At 43.3% G+C, this 21,032-nt stretch overlaps 1 protein-coding gene across 3 annotated transcripts in view; it reads right to left on the bottom strand.

Moving 5' to 3' along the window:
* The window catches only part of FLT3 (fms related receptor tyrosine kinase 3), a 67,684-nt gene that overhangs the window by 18,682 nt on the left and 27,970 nt on the right, over positions 1-21,032 (bottom strand). For all 3 annotated transcript variants that reach the window (XM_069601667.1, XM_069601666.1, XM_069601668.1), the window contains exons 5-15: positions 18,691-18,820; positions 15,404-15,531; positions 14,603-14,742; positions 14,352-14,505; positions 12,936-13,104; positions 3,669-3,772; positions 2,577-2,685; positions 2,134-2,312; positions 530-636; positions 301-433; positions 115-219 (exon numbers count right to left, since the gene is read on the bottom strand). In XM_069601667.1, the coding sequence (XP_069457768.1) occupies positions 115-219; positions 301-433; positions 530-636; positions 2,134-2,312; positions 2,577-2,685; positions 3,669-3,772; positions 12,936-13,104; positions 14,352-14,505; positions 14,603-14,742; positions 15,404-15,531; positions 18,691-18,820 (1,458 nt within the window). The remainder of the gene's footprint in view (positions 1-114; positions 220-300; positions 434-529; positions 637-2,133; positions 2,313-2,576; positions 2,686-3,668; positions 3,773-12,935; positions 13,105-14,351; positions 14,506-14,602; positions 14,743-15,403; positions 15,532-18,690; positions 18,821-21,032) is intronic.

Below are 21,032 nucleotides of genomic sequence, written 5' to 3'. Positions count from 1 at the left end.
ACCAACCCCAACACACTCCCTTTTAAGCTTTGAAGCCGGGCAAGCCGTACCCATAACCATGATGGAAAAGAGGAGGCGGCAGGCGGCACCTCCCCTCTCGGCGCGTCTCTGTACCTTTCAGCATCTTGACTGCGACCTGGATGGAGACCCCTGTCTTACTAATTCCGTAGGCGGTCGCATTCATCACTTTTCCAAAAGCACCCGACCCCAGGACCTTCCCTGCAAGACACGTGTGAGTGAGTGAGCATTCGCTGAGGATTTTCCCACAGGAAGGAAACAGGCGAAACATCCGATTCTTACCAAATTCCAAGTTTTCTCTCGGAAACTCCCATTTGAGATCATACTCATATTCTCTGAAGTCAACGTAGAAGTACTCGTTATCCAGAGAGCCGGTCACCTGCACCATCTGCAGCTGGCTTTCGTAACGAAATTGCTTCCAAGAGGAAATAATGAGTCAGTCAGCCACAGGGCATTCTTCAGATATGGGACACAGTGACGGCTTTTTTTTTTTTTTAACCTTTGGTTTTACCTTTTTGTACTTGTGACAAATCAGCATGGTTAAAACGGCGATGAAGGGAAGACAGAGGCCAATTGTCGCATAGAATGAGATGTTGTCCTGGATGGAAGGGAAGGGCCCTGCAACGGAAGAGCATCCCGGAGCAGTGGGTGAGAATCCGGAGATCGCAGGCTCGCTACAACCTCTCACGTCCTGCCCGAGGGGCTGTTATTTGTGATGCTTACAAGCCCTCTACACACAGAAGCCCACAGAAAAGTCAGGCCATATTCATATAAAGGACACTTCCTTCCCAGAAAATTTTAGATGATTCTGAACCCATTTTATTTATTTATCTGGCCACACCCTGTGGCTTGTGGGATCTTTGTCCCCTGACCAGGGATGGAACCCATGCCCCCTGCATTGATGCACAGAGTCTTAACCACTGGTAGGTCAGGGAAATCCTCTGAGCCCAATTTAAAAAATCATTTACTAGGGGTTTTCAGGATTACATCTATTTAAACCCATAGGATAGTCAAGCCAGATTAAAAAAAGAAAAGAAGAAATCTGTCTACCATATATAAAATAGATAAACAACACAGTCCTAGTCTATAGCACAGGGGACTATATTTAATATCTTGTAATAAACTATAGTGGAAAAGAATCTGAAAAGTCACACATGTGACTGAATCAAGAGTGTTTTTCTGCTAGACATAAAGTAGACAAACAACACAGTCCCACTACACAGCAAAGGGAACTATCAACATATTCTGTGTTTTGTAATAAACTATAATGGAAAAGAATTTGAAAAAGAATGCACATATAAAACTGCATCACTTTGCTGTACACCCAAGACTAACACAACATTGTAACTCAACTATACCTCATTTTGAAAAAAAAAAAAGAAACTTGTGTTCCCACAGTGAAGCTGTCATATGAATGTGGGGAAGTTAGTTTGGGGATGCTGGTGATTCTAAACCATTAGTGTAGGCGGCCAGGTTTCAGAATTGCTTAATTTCAGAGGGCTCTAAATATCAAACCAAAAATGATAAAACAGCAGGCTAAAAGGCAAATAAGGAGATTAACTGAAAGGGAAAGAGGTAAAGACTCCAAATGACTAAATCCATCTCCCTGGATCTGGATCTCTGTTTGTCGTTGCTGTTGTTCAGTTGCTAAGTTACATCCGACTCTTTGTGACCACAGGGACTGTAACCCACCAGGCTCCTCTGTCCATGGGATTCTCCAGGCAAGAACCTGGGTTCTCCAGGTTGCCATTTCCTTCTCCAGGGGATTGTTCTGATCCAGGGATCAAACTCGAGACTCCTGCTTGGCACGCAGATTCCGTACCACTGAGCATCAGGGTCGTCAGGGTAGATGCCCACTATACCAGGAGTTTGGGGTACTACCCACGTTACCTGAATTCATGAGTTACAGTAACATCAGTAGAAGTCACTCTGCCCTTAAACTACAGAACATGTATATTCAGTGGGGATTCCTGCCTGACTCAAAAAGCCTTCTCATCTCACACACTGAATCTGCACACTCTTGTAAAACTCCCCCAAATAAAAGCTAAAGACAGGGCCTAACTTCTAGTGGGGAATTCCAGAAGGTGGCATGTTTCAATAGCGACTGCTGTCTACCTGGTGAGCTCAGAAGGATTGTCTCACAGGACGTGCCGAGAGCATTGTAGGCACAACACTTCACCAGGAACCCTTTGATGGCCTCACTCATGTTCAGCGTGCTGCTCGATATCCACTGTCCAAACACTTTCTTGTTGGCCTTTTTATTCCAAATTCCTTCTGTGATTTCTTCTGTGCAGCTGAAAATAAATGGCAGAGAAGTCAAAGGGGCATGACTGTCATCAGATTGGAAGTAAGGGTTTCTCTAATGGGGTTTGTAAGAGACACATCTATTATAGGTTATCAGAAACAATCTGTGATCATTGAGAATTATGATCAACTAGGAAGGTAAGCATTTGAAATGCTCTAGCGTTTCTTCTTAAACTGAATTCATGAGAAAGCGTCAGTACGTCAGAGAGAGTTTCATATTCTTCTAACACAAGAGAGGCCAAGGTCCTCATTACTTGGGGGACTTGTCTGAGCACTTCTTCCAGGTCCAGGATGGTATAGGGTACCCATCAGAGGAGCAAGAAGCCTGACTTGCAGATGCCTCAGCCAGCACTTGAGGCTTCCCTGTAGAAAACAAGAGGAAAACAAGCTCATGGAGCAGTGCGCTTTTCAGAAAGGGTTTCAAAGTCAGGTTTATATAGGCTGCCCATGCACTCTAAGCAGTTGTGCTTCTTGGAGGCTGTCTCAGGCAGGACTCAAAGAGGGGGGTCCTTTCCCCTTGTCCTGTCACCTTCGGTGCAAGCAGCCCTACCACCTCTCTGGGGAGCACCCCCTGTCCATCACTAGACCCTTCCTGGAGAGAATGCAGGTATAGACTCTATCTACTTGGTCACCCTAAAATGAGTCTTAGCTTCAGGAGAAGCATCTGCAGAAAAAGTCCAATGAAAGGTACTCTCCTCTTTTCATAGACCAAAGAAACAAAAATTATTAAAATGACTAAATGGCAGGTAGTATGACTTTTGGCTTTTTCTTAACATGATCTTTCAAAGTACTAAAACCAGTAAAGTGATACACTAAAGCACCTTCTGAGAGGACATGGACTCAGCATCTTCACTTAAAAGGATGAGCCCTCAAAGAGGCCTGTGTATCAACAGAGCCAGGAGATATGAAGGTACAATTTCAGAACACTTCCACAGGTCAAAACAGTTTCATCACACTCCTTCCCTAAGCCATTGCTTAGCTCTTTCTGGTCTGAGTTAATACATCATTAAGGAGTCACAAGAGTGAAATAAAATTTCTTGACTACTTCACTTCTGGTTCTTTTTTTAAATTTCGATTTATTTATTTTTAACTGGAGGATAATTGCTTCACAATATTGCATTGGTTTCTGCCATACATCAACATGAATCAGCTATAGGTATATGTACGTCTCTTCCCTCTTGAACCTCCTCACACCTCCCACCCCATCCCACCCCTGTAGGTTGTCACAGAGCCCTGGTTTGAGCTCCCTGCCTTATATAGCAACCCCCACCCCCGGCCATCTAATTTAATATGGTAATATATGTCTCCATGCTACTCTCCCCATTCATCCCACCCTCTTCACTTACTTCTTATATTCAGTGTGAACTCTTTGGTGAACTGGGCATCATCATTTTCTGCATGGAAGATATACTGTCCTGGCTGGTGTTTATGGTTGCAAAACTTAGATATGCTGTTGGAAAAAGAGTTAAAGACAGACTTAGCCAGATTCTTTGAGGAGATGCTGAAATGAGTGATGGTGTGCTTGGGAAGAGTCTCCCTGGAGACACTTCAGTCTCTCAAGCTCAGTGGAGGTGGCGTCTTCACTTGCTACTCAAAGTGTGGTCTACAAACAGGCAGCATCAGCCTCCATATTATCTGGGAATTTGTTAGAAATACAAAGTCCCAGCTCTGCCCCTCCCCTACACCTACTGACTGAGTCTACATTTTAAGATGATTTCCTTGTGATTCACATGCACATTAAAGGTTGAGAAGCCCTGATCCAGGCTGGGGCTCCTAAGAGAGACAAGAAGGTTCCAGCCACTACTGTTACATCCATTCCAGACTAGTCTGACTTCCCAGAAACATGGAAAAACCTTGGCGGGTGGCAGAGCCCATGACCCCTCAACTTCCTGAAAGGACAGCTCTCTGAAGCTGGTCCAAGGCAGGACCTATGACCAGCCCTTGACTCCCATAGCAATTAACAGCGATGAGGGCTCAGATCCACTGAGTTTGTCCAGAAATCTCTGGGTGGTATCAGCAGGCTCTAGTATCTACTTGGAATGCTCATCCATCATACCAACCAGGTATCTGGTATTGGGGATTACCCGTCATACCTACCAGGTACATTGTACCTGGGCCAACTGATCAAGGACCCTGGAAAACAACCTAATTATTTAGACCTGATGGAGAAAGCAGGGAGGGGATGCTGTGGACTCCTAAGCAGGAGAGGAAAGTGATGAACAGTATTTCAGTTGAGAGTGAAATGCAGCAGGAAAGTGTATGGGAGGGAAGTAACCCAGAAAGTCCTTCATTCATTCATGGATTCACTCATTCATTCTCCCATCAATGGCACAGGCTGTTTGTGGGAGGAATTCAGAATACAACAGTCAGTCAGAAAAATCAGATTTCTGTTCTCACAGAACGAAGGGTTCAAAGGCAGACAAGTAAATATGCAGCTACCGTGCAATGTGGGAAGTCGTAGGAGAGAAGTAAAAGATCAGGCTTAAGAGCTCAGAGTGTGAAAAGATGAGTGTTGTCGAAGGCAGGGAAAACGGGGAGGGAGCAGAAACAGCCAACCTAAAAGGCACCAGGACCACGAGAGGCAGGAGGTGCTGGACCAGATGTGAAGATGAAGGAGAGACCAGAATCCCAGCTGATCCGAGTCGGACCATCTGCCTAGCAACCGCCAGAGCAGCTTCTGAGTACCGGTTTACCCGACGCCAACATTCTGCAACCTTAACTTGGAAGCTCAAAGGTAATTCTGACTGTAGACAGTGATGGGAGATTCCATTTCCTACCAAGTGAGCGAGCATCTAACAAGCTTTTTGTTTGCCTCGTTAATAAGAAGGCTGAAGAGGCAGAAAGGGGACTTTCTTATCTTGACCTACTTCGGGACAACAAGAAGGAAATGGTTGCTGCAGTGGAAAATGACAGAAAGATGGAGGGAAAGGCAAATTGTAACTTTAGGGAGAAAAGTAAGCAACACTACATGCAACTCCCAGACTTTACGAAGGCAGGGTTTAAGTGGTCCGAGAAGAGAAAGATGTGAGCGTCCACAAGGGAAAATGTAATTCTCACTGGACAACAGCCAAAGACTCTGCAAAGGAACAAGAGATTAAAAGAGAAGCCAGTCTGGCTGGCCAGGGACCATGCTAAAAGCATCATTCAATTTGATAAAGAAATGACCAATACAACAATCGATAATTGCGTAGACCAAAGCAATCTGGTTTGTCTTTTTTTTTTTTTTAAGTGGAGACTGCATTGGTTTTATTTTTTTTTCAGCTGCACCATTTGGCACATGGGGTCCTAGTTCCCCGACCAGGGATCAAACATTGGAAGTGCAGAGTCTTAACTACTGGACTGCCAGGGAAGTCCCAGAAATCTTTTTTTGAACAGTTTCCCTCCTAAGTCTCTTGTGCTGTCTGAATGGAGCCTGATTTGCCATGGATAGATGAGATAGGATCTGAAACGTTCTCGCTCTTCCAGGTAGGAAACTGGTCATAGAAACAGCCCGGACAAAAAAACCCTGCATATTCAAGTCCTCCTCAACCACTTGTCCACTTGTCCTATTTATGGCAGTTGACCCCTTCAAGGGCAACGACTGCAGTGCTGACCCTCCCCTGGAAACTCCAGGAGGACTAACCAGTTAGGACCAGGGAGTTTCAAAACTTCCTCTTTCCCTGGGACTTTTCTGAAAATGGCCAGCAGGCAGGAGATGGGAGATCAGGAAACGAGTTCATGGTGAAACACCTTTGGTGACTAAGATGTATTCTCAGTACAAATGAGAAGGGATTTCTCCTCTGTTACGAGCAAAATACAGGTGATTTTCAGTTTTCATTTAGCGGCCAGAGGGGAGGACTTGAGAAGGCACAGGTATTTCCAGCAGCGCAGGGAGTAATTTCACTAGAAAGAAGGCTTTGTTCAAAGAGCAAGGGATGATGAAAGACAAACCGGAGGATAGGGAATAATAAAGGGCAAGTTGGGGAAGCTGAGAGCTTCTGAAACCGGAGAGTCAGGGGCTGGCAAGACTGAGGGACTCTTCGTGGCACTGGGAGGCCCCATCAGGAGACCTTGCCCACTCAGACGGTGGGGTGTGGAGTGGGCACAGTCTGGCTGAAATTGAACCCGGTCCACACGTTTCTGTCCAGGGTCAGACACAGGGGTGGGAGAGGTGCTGCTGATTTTATGTCACTCTACATAATACTAAGCTCGCTTTTATTTTATTTCAGGGTAGCCCAGAATCCTGGGGAAATATAACCATTAAAAAACCCAATAGTGGGCACTTCCCTAGCAGTCCAGCGGTGAAAACTCCACGCTTCCAATGCAGGGGGCGTGGGTTCGATCCCTGGGTGGGGAACCTAAGATGACACATGCCTCATGGCCAAAATATAATAAAAGAAAAATTTCAAAACATTTTAAATCAAGAAAAATCCCCAAGAGTGAAGCATGGCACATTTCAAAAGGAGGAAATCGCACACCTGTATGTTTGTTCTCTCACACGCTGGGTGTGAGAATCTTGAACATTTGAAATGAACTGGTGTCCAGAGGCAGGACCAGAGTGATGGTTACAAACACAGGCTTTGACTCTGCTATCTCCTGGACTTCCCCGGTGGCTCAGCCAGTAAAGGATCCGCCTGCAGTGCGGGAGACCCAGGTTCCACCCCTGGGTTGGGAAGATCCTCTGGAGAAGGGAATGAAAACCCCACTCCAGTATTCTTGCCTGGAAAATCCCATGGACAGAGGAGGCTGGTGGCCTCTAATCCACGGGGTCACAAAGAGTCGGGCATGACTGAGAGACTAATGCCCACCGCCATCATCCAGCGGTGTGACCTTGGACGAGTCACTGAAACTCTCTGTTCTGATTTCCTTACCTGCAAAGTGAAGATAGTATCTACCTTATATGGTTGTTAGAGTAGTTTTTGTTACATTTTCATTAAAGCAGTTTTCCATAAACTGCTTATAATAGTGTCTAGTTGTTGTTCAGTCGCTAAGTTGTGTCTGCCTCTTTACGACCTCATGGACTGTAGTCCACCAGGCTCCTCTGTCCGTGGGATTTTCCAGGCAAGAATACTAGAGTGGGTTACCATTTCTTTCTCCAATGATTGTGCCTAGCACATAGTAAACATGATAAATGTGTTAGATCATCATTACTATGAGGCTTATTAAGTCTGGGAATCATTCTGAATAAAAAAGACATTTAGAAGCTTTACTCTGGGGTATACCTTGTCAGAAAGTCACATTAAAACAAAGATGCAAATTTAAAAAAAAAAAAAAAAACTTAAGTAAATGCCCACCAAGGAGTTAGACAAAATAAAATCTTCCGAAAAGTGGAATACCATGTAGCCATAAAAGTGATCATGTAAATAATAATACACTTATTAACACAGCAAGAGATGATATTTTAAAGGGGAAAATGGGGTGACAAATGGCACAATTAATTTCATGTTTATACAAAAACCTATACTTCTGTTTCTATCATGGCAGTTACATAGACAAAGTCTGAAATATAAGCCCTGGTGGTGGAATTGCGGGTGTTAGATCTTTTTTCTTTTTAAGGCAATTTCAGAAAATAAGAGTGCATGAAAGGGACTGACTTTGCCCCAGGTCTGGGGTAAGTAACATAACCTGTTTCCATATTTCATAAAATGGAATGATGAGGATCAAATGATATGATCTGTATTAAGGACTTTACACACTGGCACATCGCAAGGGCTCAAAGAAGTTTCTTTTGTTCTCGGTGAGGCTTCATGACCTGGTCAGTACCTTACAACTGAGTGGGCAGGATTTGGAAATTCCCACTGTTCACTACAAGCAAACATCTTCTCCTTGTGTTTGTTACACTCAGGGCTCATCTCCTTCAGGGAACCAAAACAGTCCTTCCAAAGAAGCTCAATGCAGTCCTGCAATCACATATCATTTATTGACTTGAGAGCTGGCTTTTCTGTTTGTCCCGAGAAGGACCGTGGCTCATCACTCAGAACCCACACTCTACCATACCGCCGGTACCAGGAAGCACTGTTAATGCCTGTGGTGGGCAGAACTCAGACTGGTAGAATTGGAAAATTATATATTTCAGGAAAAAAGAAAATACAGGAATCTGGCATGCCTAAGGAGAGTCTCTCAGAAGAGACTATTTAAATAATGATAACATCCTAATAAGTTGTTTTTTTTTTGTGTGTGTGTGTATGTGTGTGTTTAACTAAGAAATTAGGAAAAGCTAAGGCAGATTTGTTTATAAGTCTACAGAGATAGGAAATTAAGCAAACGAACAGATGAAATATCCTAGAACCTTTTCCCAAGACCTGGTTATCAGGGCTGCTGGAAAGTTACAATTTCATAAAACGTAAACATAAAGGCAAACCCTAATAAACTCTGTGCAATATTTGAGGAAGTAAATTGGAGAAACGAAGCTGTGAAGGTGGGGGAAGCTGCTCGATTTCTGGCACACACACGACCACACCAAAGCTTTTTCAGGAGTACTGTTATTACGAGACCTTTCAGTTACACAGAAAAACTGGTGGCACTTTGCTTCTAAAGTCCTCTCCTGCCACATGATGAAAATTCTGTACTTCATCAACAAAATTGTTTGACTAAATAGTTGAAACTGAGTGGTGGGTAAAGGATGCTGACTCTATTATCCCCTGAGTTCACTAGTAAATTGGGAATGTTTTAGAATAAACAATGGAAAAGAACTCAGAATTTAGTCTGCACCCCCAATGACAACACAGAGCCTCATGCACAGAGCAGAAGATACTGAGAGCACTTGTGTTCAATTTTTTTGGTCATTCATCTTTTATTCAATATTTTGAGTGTCTTTTTCATGATGAAGGAGGCTGTGTGTCACCTGGCATTATGAATCAAGTGGGCCATCACACTCACTGAATCATTTTCATCAATTAATATTGTAGCTCTTCAAGAACTTTTTAAATAAAATAAATACTGAGTGTTAAGTGCAGTGGTGAGTGCACATTTTGAGTTGATTTCTGGGAGGTGATGATGAATTCATTCATTTACTAAATGGCTGTTGACTATTTACTAAATAGCTGTTGCCTTGTACAATAGCACAAGGCATTGTACAACGCCTTTCTAAAAAGACAGGAAAATGGCAGTGCCTATCAACAGCGATTCAACACCCAAGAGGCTAACTGTATCACCCGGTAACTAGGGGTGAGAGGTACAATCACCCTAGGCATCAGGATCTTCCCTAATTTATCCATTTAGCTGCCTCTTGAAGACAACTACTTGGGGTCAGGGATGCAGGCTTTGATCATGGAATGAAACCAGATGAACTAGATTGGCCCAAGACCCATATATATCAGAGACACGGTCCTCTAATCAGTGAGTCTGTCAGATCTTAAGAATGGTGCCAGGTGTCACCAGCACAAACAGCAACGACCTCCCAGGTGGCCCCTGGCACTTAAATGAGCCTGCATAACTTGAGGGAGTTGAGGGGGAGACATCACCTTGTTCACACTTGTAGCCCCTGAAGGCATTGAGCCCACTGAGAAGGTATTAAAGGAATATTTGTTGAACTAAACTGAACTGATCATCTGTCTCTTTGAATCAAGGTTGCAAGAGAATCTGTAGAACTAAGAGCTTCTCTGACACCGGGTGACAACACAAAGAAGAGGGAAAGGGACTGCACGGACACCCTAAACACGAGTAGTCAACTCAACTAGCAGGACGACTGGCCCTCTGCCTTCTACTTTCAGAAGTTTGATGGTTGAGAATAAGGGCGTATGACAATGGGGTGACACCCCCCTCCAAGGCAGTGGTTCTCAACCACAGGAACTTTTTCTCACCAGGGGACATCCAGCAATGTCCACAGATATTTTAGGCTGTCACAAGTGGGGTTAGTGGTGCTACTGACATCCATGGGGAGGAGACCTGGGACTCGGCAGAATATCCTACCACACAGAAGAAAGACGCCACCACCACCGCCCCCAGCACCCTGAGTGGAGAATTACCGAGCCCAGGATGTCAACAGTCTGCTGTTGAGAAGCCCTGAGTTAGGGGACTGTGAGTCCATCCAAAGGCTGCCTTCTTAATTACTTTAAAAATGAATGCTTTGAACATTAGGAGGTTTGGGCAAGAGAGGATAGACAGTTCCATACAAACTCTGAATTACAGAGTGCTTTTTAAAACGCACATAAGGGAATTTCCTGGTAGTCCAGCGGCTAAGACTCCAATGCAGGGGGCCTGGGTTCAATCCCTGGTCATGGAACATGCCTCAACTAACACCTGGCACAGCTGAATAAAGAAATAAGTAAAATATTTTAAAAATTAACTGACTTCTAAACCAAAAGTTATTTTTAAAAAATAAAAAAGCAAACAAGGATCAGCTACAAATCACTTTGGGGTATGGAATAGCATGGTTATCAGGAAACAGAGAAGAATCACGATGAAAAGAGCTTGAATTTCCCTGGTGGTCTAGTGGTTAAGAATCCTCCTGCCAATGAAGGGGACATGGGTTCAATCCCTGGTCTGGGAAAGATTCCACATGCCGTGGGGCAACTGATCCGGCATGCCCTAGAGCCCACGGCTCTTCAACAAGAGACGCCACCTCAGTAGGAAGCCTGAGCATCTCAACCAAGAGTAGCCACCACTCTCTGCAACTAGAGAAAGTCGGTGCCCAGCAACAAAGACCCAGCACAACCAAAATTAAATAAACAAAACACTTTTTAAAAAGATGAAAAGAGCTTAGCTCTGACTCATCTCCTAGACCTGTACCGTCCAACAGGAATATAATGCAAGCCACATGCATAATTTTAATGTTTCCAGTTAGCTACCTAAAAAAGTGAAAAGGAGTAAACAGTAATGATAGATTTATTGAACTTAATATATCTAAAATACTAGCATCTTAACATATAATCAAGATAAAAATTTTTGAGATATCTCACAGCCTATTTCTCATACTAAGTCCTAAAAACCTGCTGTGCATGTCACAGTCACAGTGCATCCCCACTGGCACCAAATGTCAAGCTCTCAACAGCCACGCGTGGATAGATCCGGACTGCACAGTCCAGGACCAGACCTGTGACAGGACTCACCAGAGGATCTCATTAAACACATGGACTCTGGATGCAATATGCCTCTGCGATTACTCAAGTGTATTTATTAAAGAGCAAAGGAAACAGGTGCACCCCAGAGAACCAACTTCTGACCATAGTTTCTCTTGTGACTGAACTTTCAGCATCTAAACTCAATAGCTAGCAACTAGCAAAGGAGATTAATCCAAGCCCTGACATGGCACCTTGAAACAACGTTCAGCTGTGCTCCAAGTGTCCTGCAAGTCAGCTGTAATGCCAAGAAAAATATATTTCGATGGTGAAAACCACTGCAGAATCAGTATATTGTGATAAAAATTGGACCAAGAATCAACTGTGCAGTATTCTTTTGAAAAATGTAGCCTTGGGGCATAGCGCCCCAATTTTGGTTCATCGTGTCTGAAATGGGAGCAAGGAATCCACATGTTTTAATATCCATCCAGATGATTACTATACAGTTGGTTTAAGGACTCACGTTGAGAATCAGTGGTTTACCATAAGCCCATTGACTCGCTTAAGACAGGACAGGTGCCTCTCAGCTCATAGTCTATCCTGAAACCATTGTTACCAGGGATTAGTTTTAAGAGATAAGAAACATCAGAGCCCATAGGATATACAAGGAAGAGCTGTTTTTTTGAGGGAGAAAGAGAGATAAATTCGGAGTTTGAGATTAACATATACCCACTACTATATGTAAACTAGGTTAACAACAAGACCTACTGTATGGCACGGGGAACTGCACCCAATACCTTGTGATAATCTATAAGGGGAGAGAAGCTGAAAGAGAAGATATATGTATGTGTAAGAGGCTTCCCTGGTGGCTTCCCAGTGGCAAAGAATCAGCCTACTAATGAAGGAGACTCAGGTTTTGTCCCTGGGTCGGCAAGAGCCCCTGGAGAAGGAAACGGCAACCCACTCCAGTATTCTTGCCTGGAGAATCCCACGGGCAGAGGAGCCTGGCAGGTTACAGTCTATGGGTTGCAAAAGAGTCAGACATGACTATAGCGACTACACAACAGCAAAAAATGTGTATAAATGAATCACTGTGCTGTACACCTGAAACTAACATAACACTGCAGATTAACTATCCTTCAACTATCAATCAAAAACATGTTGATTTTTATTTTCCAAAGAGGGACTGAAGAATTTCTCCCCTAAGAGAAACTTGAGTGCAGTTGGACAAACCCTCAGGAAAATGAGATTTTCCTTCAGCATTTATCCTTGGGCTACATCTGTGTTTGTTTTTTGAAAACTCAAATCAATATACCTATAGGTAGCGTTTTCGGTTTTTCAGGGGTTTTACTTCCTCAGCCGTCTGCCAAGGGGCTGAGAGAGACTTGGTGTACCAGTAGCACATAGCCTCAAATAGGAAGTAACTATCGGGTGACTCAGAAAATGCCGCACTCAAACTGATAATGGTTCTTTCTGTTTTTCGTGAGTAGGTTGCACTCTTTGAACTGATTAAAGAGTTGTCATTGTGCCCTCAAGTCCGCTGCTTTGCTTGCCTTCTATGTCAGCATGATAGCACTTTAACTCCAGGGTAACCAGAAGGGTCTGGCCAAGAATGACGATGCCTCTTGGACTCACCTGTACCCATCATCCAGACCACTTTGCTCACAAGGAAATGATTTTCGAGAGAAGGTCCACGTACATCTGATTTGTGGGTATGCTTTAAACCTGACAGAAAAACAAAACTCTTCATACTGGTCAATTTCATAATCTTCATTTGATTTGGAAACGTTTATAAATCCCTTTTCTGTAAAAAAAAAAAAAAAGAATGCATTTCTAAATTAGATAATGAGATTCATATGGAAATATATTGAGAAGATAAATTTTTATTCATCAGTTTTAAGCAAGAAAACTGAGATTTGATAGCCCAACAAGAAACACATGAGTCCTGTCCCAGTTAGAAGCCTGAGCACATCACCTTCTGATTCCGCTCAGAATTAGATGTGAATAATCTATGCTCTTCCCAGAGAAATGTATAAAGACATCTATTGATTTTGCATACAGCTTCAAGGGGTTGGAGGACTCCCCCAGACCTGGTGAACCATGGACACAGAGGGACCCACCTACAATCCCTCAGTCAGAAGGGCCTCCTCGTGACTTATCCTACATAAAATAATCTCAGGGCACAAATAAAAGAACAGTCTAGCCAGTGATACTCACAAGGTTTCCCTGGGGAATACTTCCTTGTTAGTTTGATAAGAGAATCTTTTTATTTCTCAGCATTTTCAAAGTAGGTGGCTAAAGGCTGCCACTTCCTCAGAGATCACTTTAAAAAAAAAAAATTTATTGCTGTCTCTGAGATTACTTACAGCAGGGTTATTGTCAGATCCTACACAGCCCACCCAAATTTCCATTTCTTCAAGGTTCAGTGGTAAAGAATCCACCTGCCAATGCAGGAGACACAGGTTCAATCCCTGGGTCAGGAATATCCCCTGGAAAAGGAAGTGGCTGCCCACTCCAGTATTCTTGCCTGGAGAATCTCCTGGACAGAAGAGCCTGGCAGACTACAATCCATGGGGTCCCAAAAGAGTTGGACACAACCAAGTGACCAAACAAGTATTTGTTGGGTTTTCTCAGCCACTGCTCTCTGCGCTTGAGGGGCAGTTCTCAGGTAGTTCTTAGAACAAGTGCTTATTAATGGTGCATTCTGCGTCTGGCTCTCAGCCACGTCTGGGACTACAAGGATAGAAGGAATTATTCCTGTCCTTAGGAACCTTCCAGCCTATTGGAAGACAAAAATCCACAAACAGAGGGTCACATTACAATGTGATGAGTGCAAAAACAGTGGCATTCAAGCAGGCTCAGGCTCGTTTAACCGGAAAAGGAAGGGAGGGGGCAGCTTGTATTGATTTCACAAAGCTATCCTAATTCAATTTCTCTCTCATCTTTTTGATACTAACCTTATACTGAAAGCAGAATTTGCAGCACCTCCCTTACACTCCACACTAAAACAAATAAAAACGCGAGTACAGATTATGTGCGCAGCTGCATTACCTAGGATGGTGACCAAAGCTGATTTACTGGGATGCTCTGAAGAGGAACAAGTGTAATAGCCAGTGTCGTTTCTTCCCACTGATGATACAAAAGCAAACAGAATCCGTATCATAGTTCTGTTTGTGGAATAGGTACTCATCTCAAAGTAGCTGCCCTAGATTTTAATATAAAACAGAGTTTGAATGGAGTGATTTCCACCTGGATTCTTGGTTCATTTTTCTGCATTTCAGAATACAAGCTCATCCTCTCACCTCTTCCAGTGCTTTATTCTCTAATTCCCAGCTGAGCCCGAATCCATGGTTTACGTGAATGGCTTTGCACCTTATCCATAAAGGTTCCCCTACTTTAAGAAATAATTGTGGCGGTGTGGTCTGAGGAGTCTGGTTTAGATCTAGAAGATGAAAAAATCCCGGGTAAGAAGAAAAGTGATTCCCCCCTGCCCCACACAATATATCCTGAACATTCTGCAGAATAAAGGCTTTAATGGTATCTCAGGGCTTCCCTGGGGGCTCAGTGGTAAAGAATCTGCCTGAGACACAGGAAGATCCCACGTGCCATGGAGCAACTAAGTCCATGGGTCACAACTGCTGAGCTTCTGCTCTAAAGCCTGGGAGTCGCAACTACTAAGCCCATGTGCAGCAACTACTGAAGCCCACACGCCCTGGAGCCTGTGCTACGTAACAAGAGAAGCTACCACAATGACAGGTCCGTGCACCCCAACTAGAGAGTAGCCCCCCATTTGCCGCAACTAGAGAAAAGCCTGTGCATCAACAAAGACCCAGCACAGCCAAAAATAAAATAAATAAATTTTTAAAAAAGATTTTAATGGCATCTTAAATATTACAAACTATCCACAATAAAAGGATCTTTCAGAGATTAAGTAGTCTCTTATGAAGAAATGAGCACAGAAAGAATCCATAATATTATACTGAAAATGGCCTGAAGGAACTATAGCATTTTTGAAATTGAGTAAGGACTTAAGGGGTGATGATTAGTCCCAGACTGTCTCCAAGGAACAGTCACAGAAAATGGACACGATATGACGGTCTTACCTATAGTGAAGAGCTTGGTACATTCCCTGCCCAGCTCATTTCTTGCACAGCACCTGATATCTGTTCCAAATAACTCATGGAGGACGCTCTCCTCCTTCCTGACGACAGCTGGACTCTCTCCTTTACAGCTGCAATTAAAAAAGAAATGTCAGTTGACTTAAACACCTTTTAAAATGACAAGCAAGTATTCAGGAGAAGAACCAGATAAAAAGTTGTAGAGTTTAAGAGCCTGATAAGAAAATAAAGATAGGAGCAGGTCACAAGGCAAACCAATTCATACTGAAGGTGCCCGCACCACCCACGGAATTCTTAAGGGAACTAGTTAGTTATTCATCACCTTCACCTAATTAGAATAACGCTGGAAGGAATCACATAATAAAAGAGTTCAAAAGGTTTTGAGAAAAGTATGGATACTAAAGGGGAAAAGGGCGGGAGGAACTGGAAAACTGGGATTGACATATATACACTCACTGTCGGTAGTATGTATAAAATAGAAAACAGCATGTGTAAAATAGGTAAGAGCATGTATAAAACAGATAACTAATGAGAACACGGGCTTCCCTGACAGTCCAGGGTGGTGGCTCAGAGGTAAAGAATCCGCCTGAAAATGCAGGAGACAAGGGTTCAGTCCCTGGCTCGGGAAGATCCCCTGGAAAAGGGAATGGCAACCCACTCCAGTATTCTTGCCCGGGAAATCCCATGGACAGAGGAGCCGGGCGGGCTACAGTCCATGGGGTCCCAAAAGAGTTGAACACAACTTAGCAACTAAACAACAACAAACGAGAACATATTGTATAGCTCAGGGAGCTCGACTTAAATGCTCTGAGGTGACCTGAACGTCGAGGAAATCCAAAAGTGAGGGGGTACTTGTACATGTAGGTCAGATTCATTTTGCTGCTCACTAGAAACTAATACAACACGGTAATGCAACTATACTACAATAAAAATTTATTTTAAAAAAGATTTTGTGTCTGGTGACCTCTTGGTTGTTGTTAAACAGAGAAAATGAATGGAAGAATTGAGAAAAGACAGAAAAGGGGTGGGGAAGAAAGTGGAAAAAAGGAAAAGCACAATTAGGTTCTAATACAGCAACAAGGTGTAGGGTCTTTGAAGCTCTGAAGAGGACAAGCAGTGAGAGGGAGAGAGACCAGGGTTGCAGAAGTGCCCAGGGTCCCCGCAGCTCACAGAGGAGAGGGTGGTGTCACCTGAGAGGAGCCAGCCCCCCCTGGGGATTTGGGCTTCCCTGGTGGCTCAATGCTAAAGAATCTGCCTGCAGCGCAGGTGACTCAGGTTTGATAAAATCCCCTGGAGGGCACGGGAACCCACTCCAGTATCCTTGCCTGGAGAATCCCCAAGGACAGAGGAGCCTGTCGGGCTACAGTCCATGGGGTCTCAAAGAGTCACGACTGAAGCAACTTAGCACACACGCACGGGGACTTGAGGGACTTCTCCCTGCCCTCTCCCACCTCCCTAACTATCACCTTTCCCAAAGCAGGTACAGCTTTTGGAATAGTCACAGCTTTCTGTGACTATACACAGACTATATACAGCTTCTGTGTATAGTCACTTTTCTCCTCTTTATCACTTCAGTCACATAAATTGTTTACACGTTATTCCTTGAGTTTTAAAAATGACAATAATTCTTTTTAAATTACAATAATAATAATTTTTGTTTGTTTTTGGCCAAGTGGTAAGGGAAATCTTAGACCCCTGACCAGGATGTAACCTGAGTACCCTGCATTGGAAGATCAGAGTCTAAACCACTGGACTGTCAGGGAAGTCCCAATAATAATTAATCTTTAAGATGACAATAATTGCTTATTATAGAAATTTTGGAAAATCCAGAGAAACCCAAAGAAAAGAATTTTAATTTGCCCATATTCCTACCACCATGAGATGACCAACTGTTACTATTTTACTGTGTGTAGCTTTCTGATCTTTTTCTTCCCTGTTCACACATTTATATCTATAGGTAATCTCTTTTTCCTTCAAAATGTGGGATCCCAGTTTTCTCATTTGGCAACCTGATTTTTTTTTTCTCCTTCTCTTTGGTCCCATTTTTCAATTAAAGTTGTTTAGTACATTTTAATTAGTTCAAACAGCATGAATCCTTACTTTGTGAACACTTAGGTATAACACATTTATAAGGTACTTAGTATCTACCAGACATTGTTCTGTGCGTTTCACGTGTATCGATTCATTTCCTCATCAGAGTGATCGTACAAGGTACAGACCACTACCAGCCCCATGATTCTAATGAGGTGGGAAGGGGTTAAGTAACTCATTCAAGGCCACACAGGTATAAGCACAGAAGGGTTCAGACCCAGGCAGATTCTACATCTTCAAACAATCATATCTGCTCTTCCAGAATACATGGAATAAGCACAAATTAAACATTCATTCACAGGGGATTTTTTTACCTATAGGGGATTATTCACTAAAACCTGGACCTGGGACTTCCCTGGGGGCCCAGCGACTAAGACTCCATGCATCCGAATGCAGGGGGCCAGGGATCCTTCCCTGGTCAGGGAACTAGGTCCTGAGTGCCGCGGCTAAGACCCAGTGCAGCCAAATAAGGTAAAAGTAAAGAGTAAAAAAATTCAAAAGTCTGGACCTTTTCTTTAAAAAAAAAAACCAACAACAGTTAAACAACCATTTATGACTTTATTTATTTGGCTGTGCTGGATCTGTGCTGCTGTGTGGGCGTTCCCTGTAGTTGTGGAGAGTGGGGGCTACTCTCTAGTTAGGGTACCCCAGCTTCTCATTGCGGTGGCTTCTCTTGTTGCGGAGCACGGGTTCTAGGGCATGCGGGCTTCTGCCGGTCGCTGCACGTGGGCTCAGTAGTTGTGGCGCCCAAGCTCTAGAGCACAGGTTCAAAGTTGTGGCGCCTGGGCTTAGGTGCTTGATCAGGGATCGAACACGTTTCTTTCGCATTGGCAGACGGCTCTTTACTACTGAGCCACCAGGGAAGCCCTGGACCTTTCTTTTTCCCCCAACAGAGTCAATAACCCTGTAACTTTAAGCTAGAGAGTCAATAACCCTGTAACTTAAAGGGCGCTTATTCATGTCCTGTGATATGCAGGGAGCGTCCTACAGGTCAGTGACATGATCAAGGAGGGACTCCAAAGGCCCCTCACTAAGACACGCCCCCCCACTTTCCCCCTGGGAAGTCCACACCAATCACGCTTCAAAAGGCCACGTTTCTTGTTAACATGGTGATAACTTGTACATACAGTGTGATGTCAACTATATTAGAGAAAGTCACGAGAGCCGTTCTCACATCATACCTGTCACTCTGTGAATCGCAGAACACCCATTCCACCGTCGGTTCTGGAACACTCTCTGAGATGCAGACCAAGGCGTCCTGATTTTCCATTTTTCTAAAGTAAGGTTTTCTTAATGTGTAAAGCAGTGTATCTAAAGCATTATAAATTATTCATGTTTTAATATTAAAAATGTTTCATATGAAAACCATTAAAAAAACAATTACTTAGTCTCCTCAAAAGAAGAATTCTACATCAAGAAAAGTTAATCTCTTATACTCTAGCAGTATCTTCCACTTCACTCCAAATACATACAATAACATAGCCCCTCCTCACCAATATATTAAACTCAACTCAGGCTGAAATGCTGACTGGCATTTATTCTCTTAGCTAATGTCTTTGGCTATTTCATGAATCCAAAGACAACTAAAGTTTAGTGGAGGGAAGCCAGGTAAAAAAACAAATATCAATATGCATGGGAAAAAGAAGAGCAGAAATAACATAAAGTTTATAACACATACTTATCTAGCTTTGAGGCTCAGCTTTCTGCCCACATGGAGAAGGGCATGGCAACCCACTCCAGTATTCTTGCCTGGAGAATCCCCATGGACAGAGGAACCTGGAGGGCTACAGTCCATGGGGTTGCAAAGAGTCGGACACGACTGAGCAACTAACACTTTCTGCCCACAATTTTATCTAGAACTAGGCAGAAATATAGTCAAACGAAGATAGAATTGAAACAGAATTAAGAGGTTTATTTTAGCCTCTTAATCACATTGAACCTCCCCCCTCCTCCTTCCTTCAATCTTCCCCTCCCCCTCCCCACGGTGCTTATCATATCATCTTTACTTCTGCTTGGAACCCTTAGCGACAGGAGTTCATGACCTCCCAGAGTAGATCCTTCCAGTTTGGAACCTTTTTTTTTTTAAAGAATGCTAAATTTCAATCTTCTCCCTTATAATCAATTCTTTTAAAATATATAATACTTTATATATATATGAATATATATACACCAAAGATATACAAAGCGTAAATTTTGAAGCAAAATAAATGAAAATGAAGATCCATGGACCCATGCTCTACTTAATAACTGGAATAATCATAAATACCTTTGAATCTACTTTTGTGTTTCTCTCCATGTCTCGATCCTAGGTTAACTTTATCCTGAATTTTGTGTTTGTCATTCTCAAACTTTAAAAAATGTCTGTATCACATAAATGGATGGCCCCAAACAATATATTGGTTTGTTTGCTTGTTTCTGGGTTTCAACACGTGCAATCACTCAATATGCAGTCCTTCACAATTTCAGTTATTTATCCAACCTTATTTTAGAGACTCATCCATGGTTTTGCATTCATGTAGCTACGCTTAACTCAAAACTCTTGATGAAAGGGAAAGAGGAGAGTGAAAAAGTTGGCTTAAAACTCAACATTCAGAAAACTAAGATCATGGAATCTGGTCCCATCACTTCATGACAAATGGATGGGGAAACAGTGGAAACAGTGACAGACTTTATTTTGGGGGGCTCCAAAATCACTGCAGATGGTGACTGCAACCATGAAATTCAAAGATGCTTGCTCCTTGGAAGAAAAGCTATGACCAACCTAGATAGCATATTCAAAAGCAGAGACATTACTTTGCCAACAAAGGTCCATCTAGTCAAAGCTTTGGTTTTTCCAGTAGTCATGTATGGATGTGAAAGTTGGACTATAAAGAAAGCTGAGCGCCGAAGAATTGATGCTTTCGAACTGTGGTGTTGGAGAAGACTCTTGAGTGTCCCTTGGACTGCAAGGAGATCCAACCAGTCCATCCTAAAGGAGATCAGTCCTGAGTGTTCATTGGAAGGACTGATGCTGAAGCTGAAACTCCAATACTTTGGCCACCTGATGCGAAGAATTGACTCATTTGAAAAGACCCTGATGCTGGGAAAAACTGAAGACAGGAGGAGAAGGGGAAGACAGAGGATGAGATGGTTGGATGGCATCACAGACTCAATGGACATGAGTTTGAGTAGGCTCCAGAAGTTCGTGATGGACAGGAGGTCTGGCGTGCTGCAATCCATGGGGTCACAGAATCAGACACGACTGAGTGACTGAACTGAACTGAACTGATGCTTCATTCACCTTGCTACCACTACCTGTGTTCCACTGGTGGATGTCTCACAGTCTACTGTTCCATGTCCTTGTAGGGGACATTTGGGTGTTCCTTGTAATTTGAATCACCAACAGCGGTGCTATGAACATCCTGTGCATTTCTACCAAGGCAGGTGTGTACACTCCTTTAACAATAGACCTCGGAGTGCAACTTCTGATCCCTACGGTGTGGATCCACGCATAATGACGATTTGTTTCCAACCATCCGGTGGG

Source organism: Ovis canadensis, chromosome 10 (assembly GCF_042477335.2).
Source record: "Ovis canadensis isolate MfBH-ARS-UI-01 breed Bighorn chromosome 10, ARS-UI_OviCan_v2, whole genome shotgun sequence".
Classification (NCBI taxonomy): domain Eukaryota; kingdom Metazoa; phylum Chordata; class Mammalia; order Artiodactyla; family Bovidae; genus Ovis; species Ovis canadensis.
Note: the sequence above shows the minus strand (reverse complement) of the source record. Positions and strands in the feature narration are given on the sequence as shown.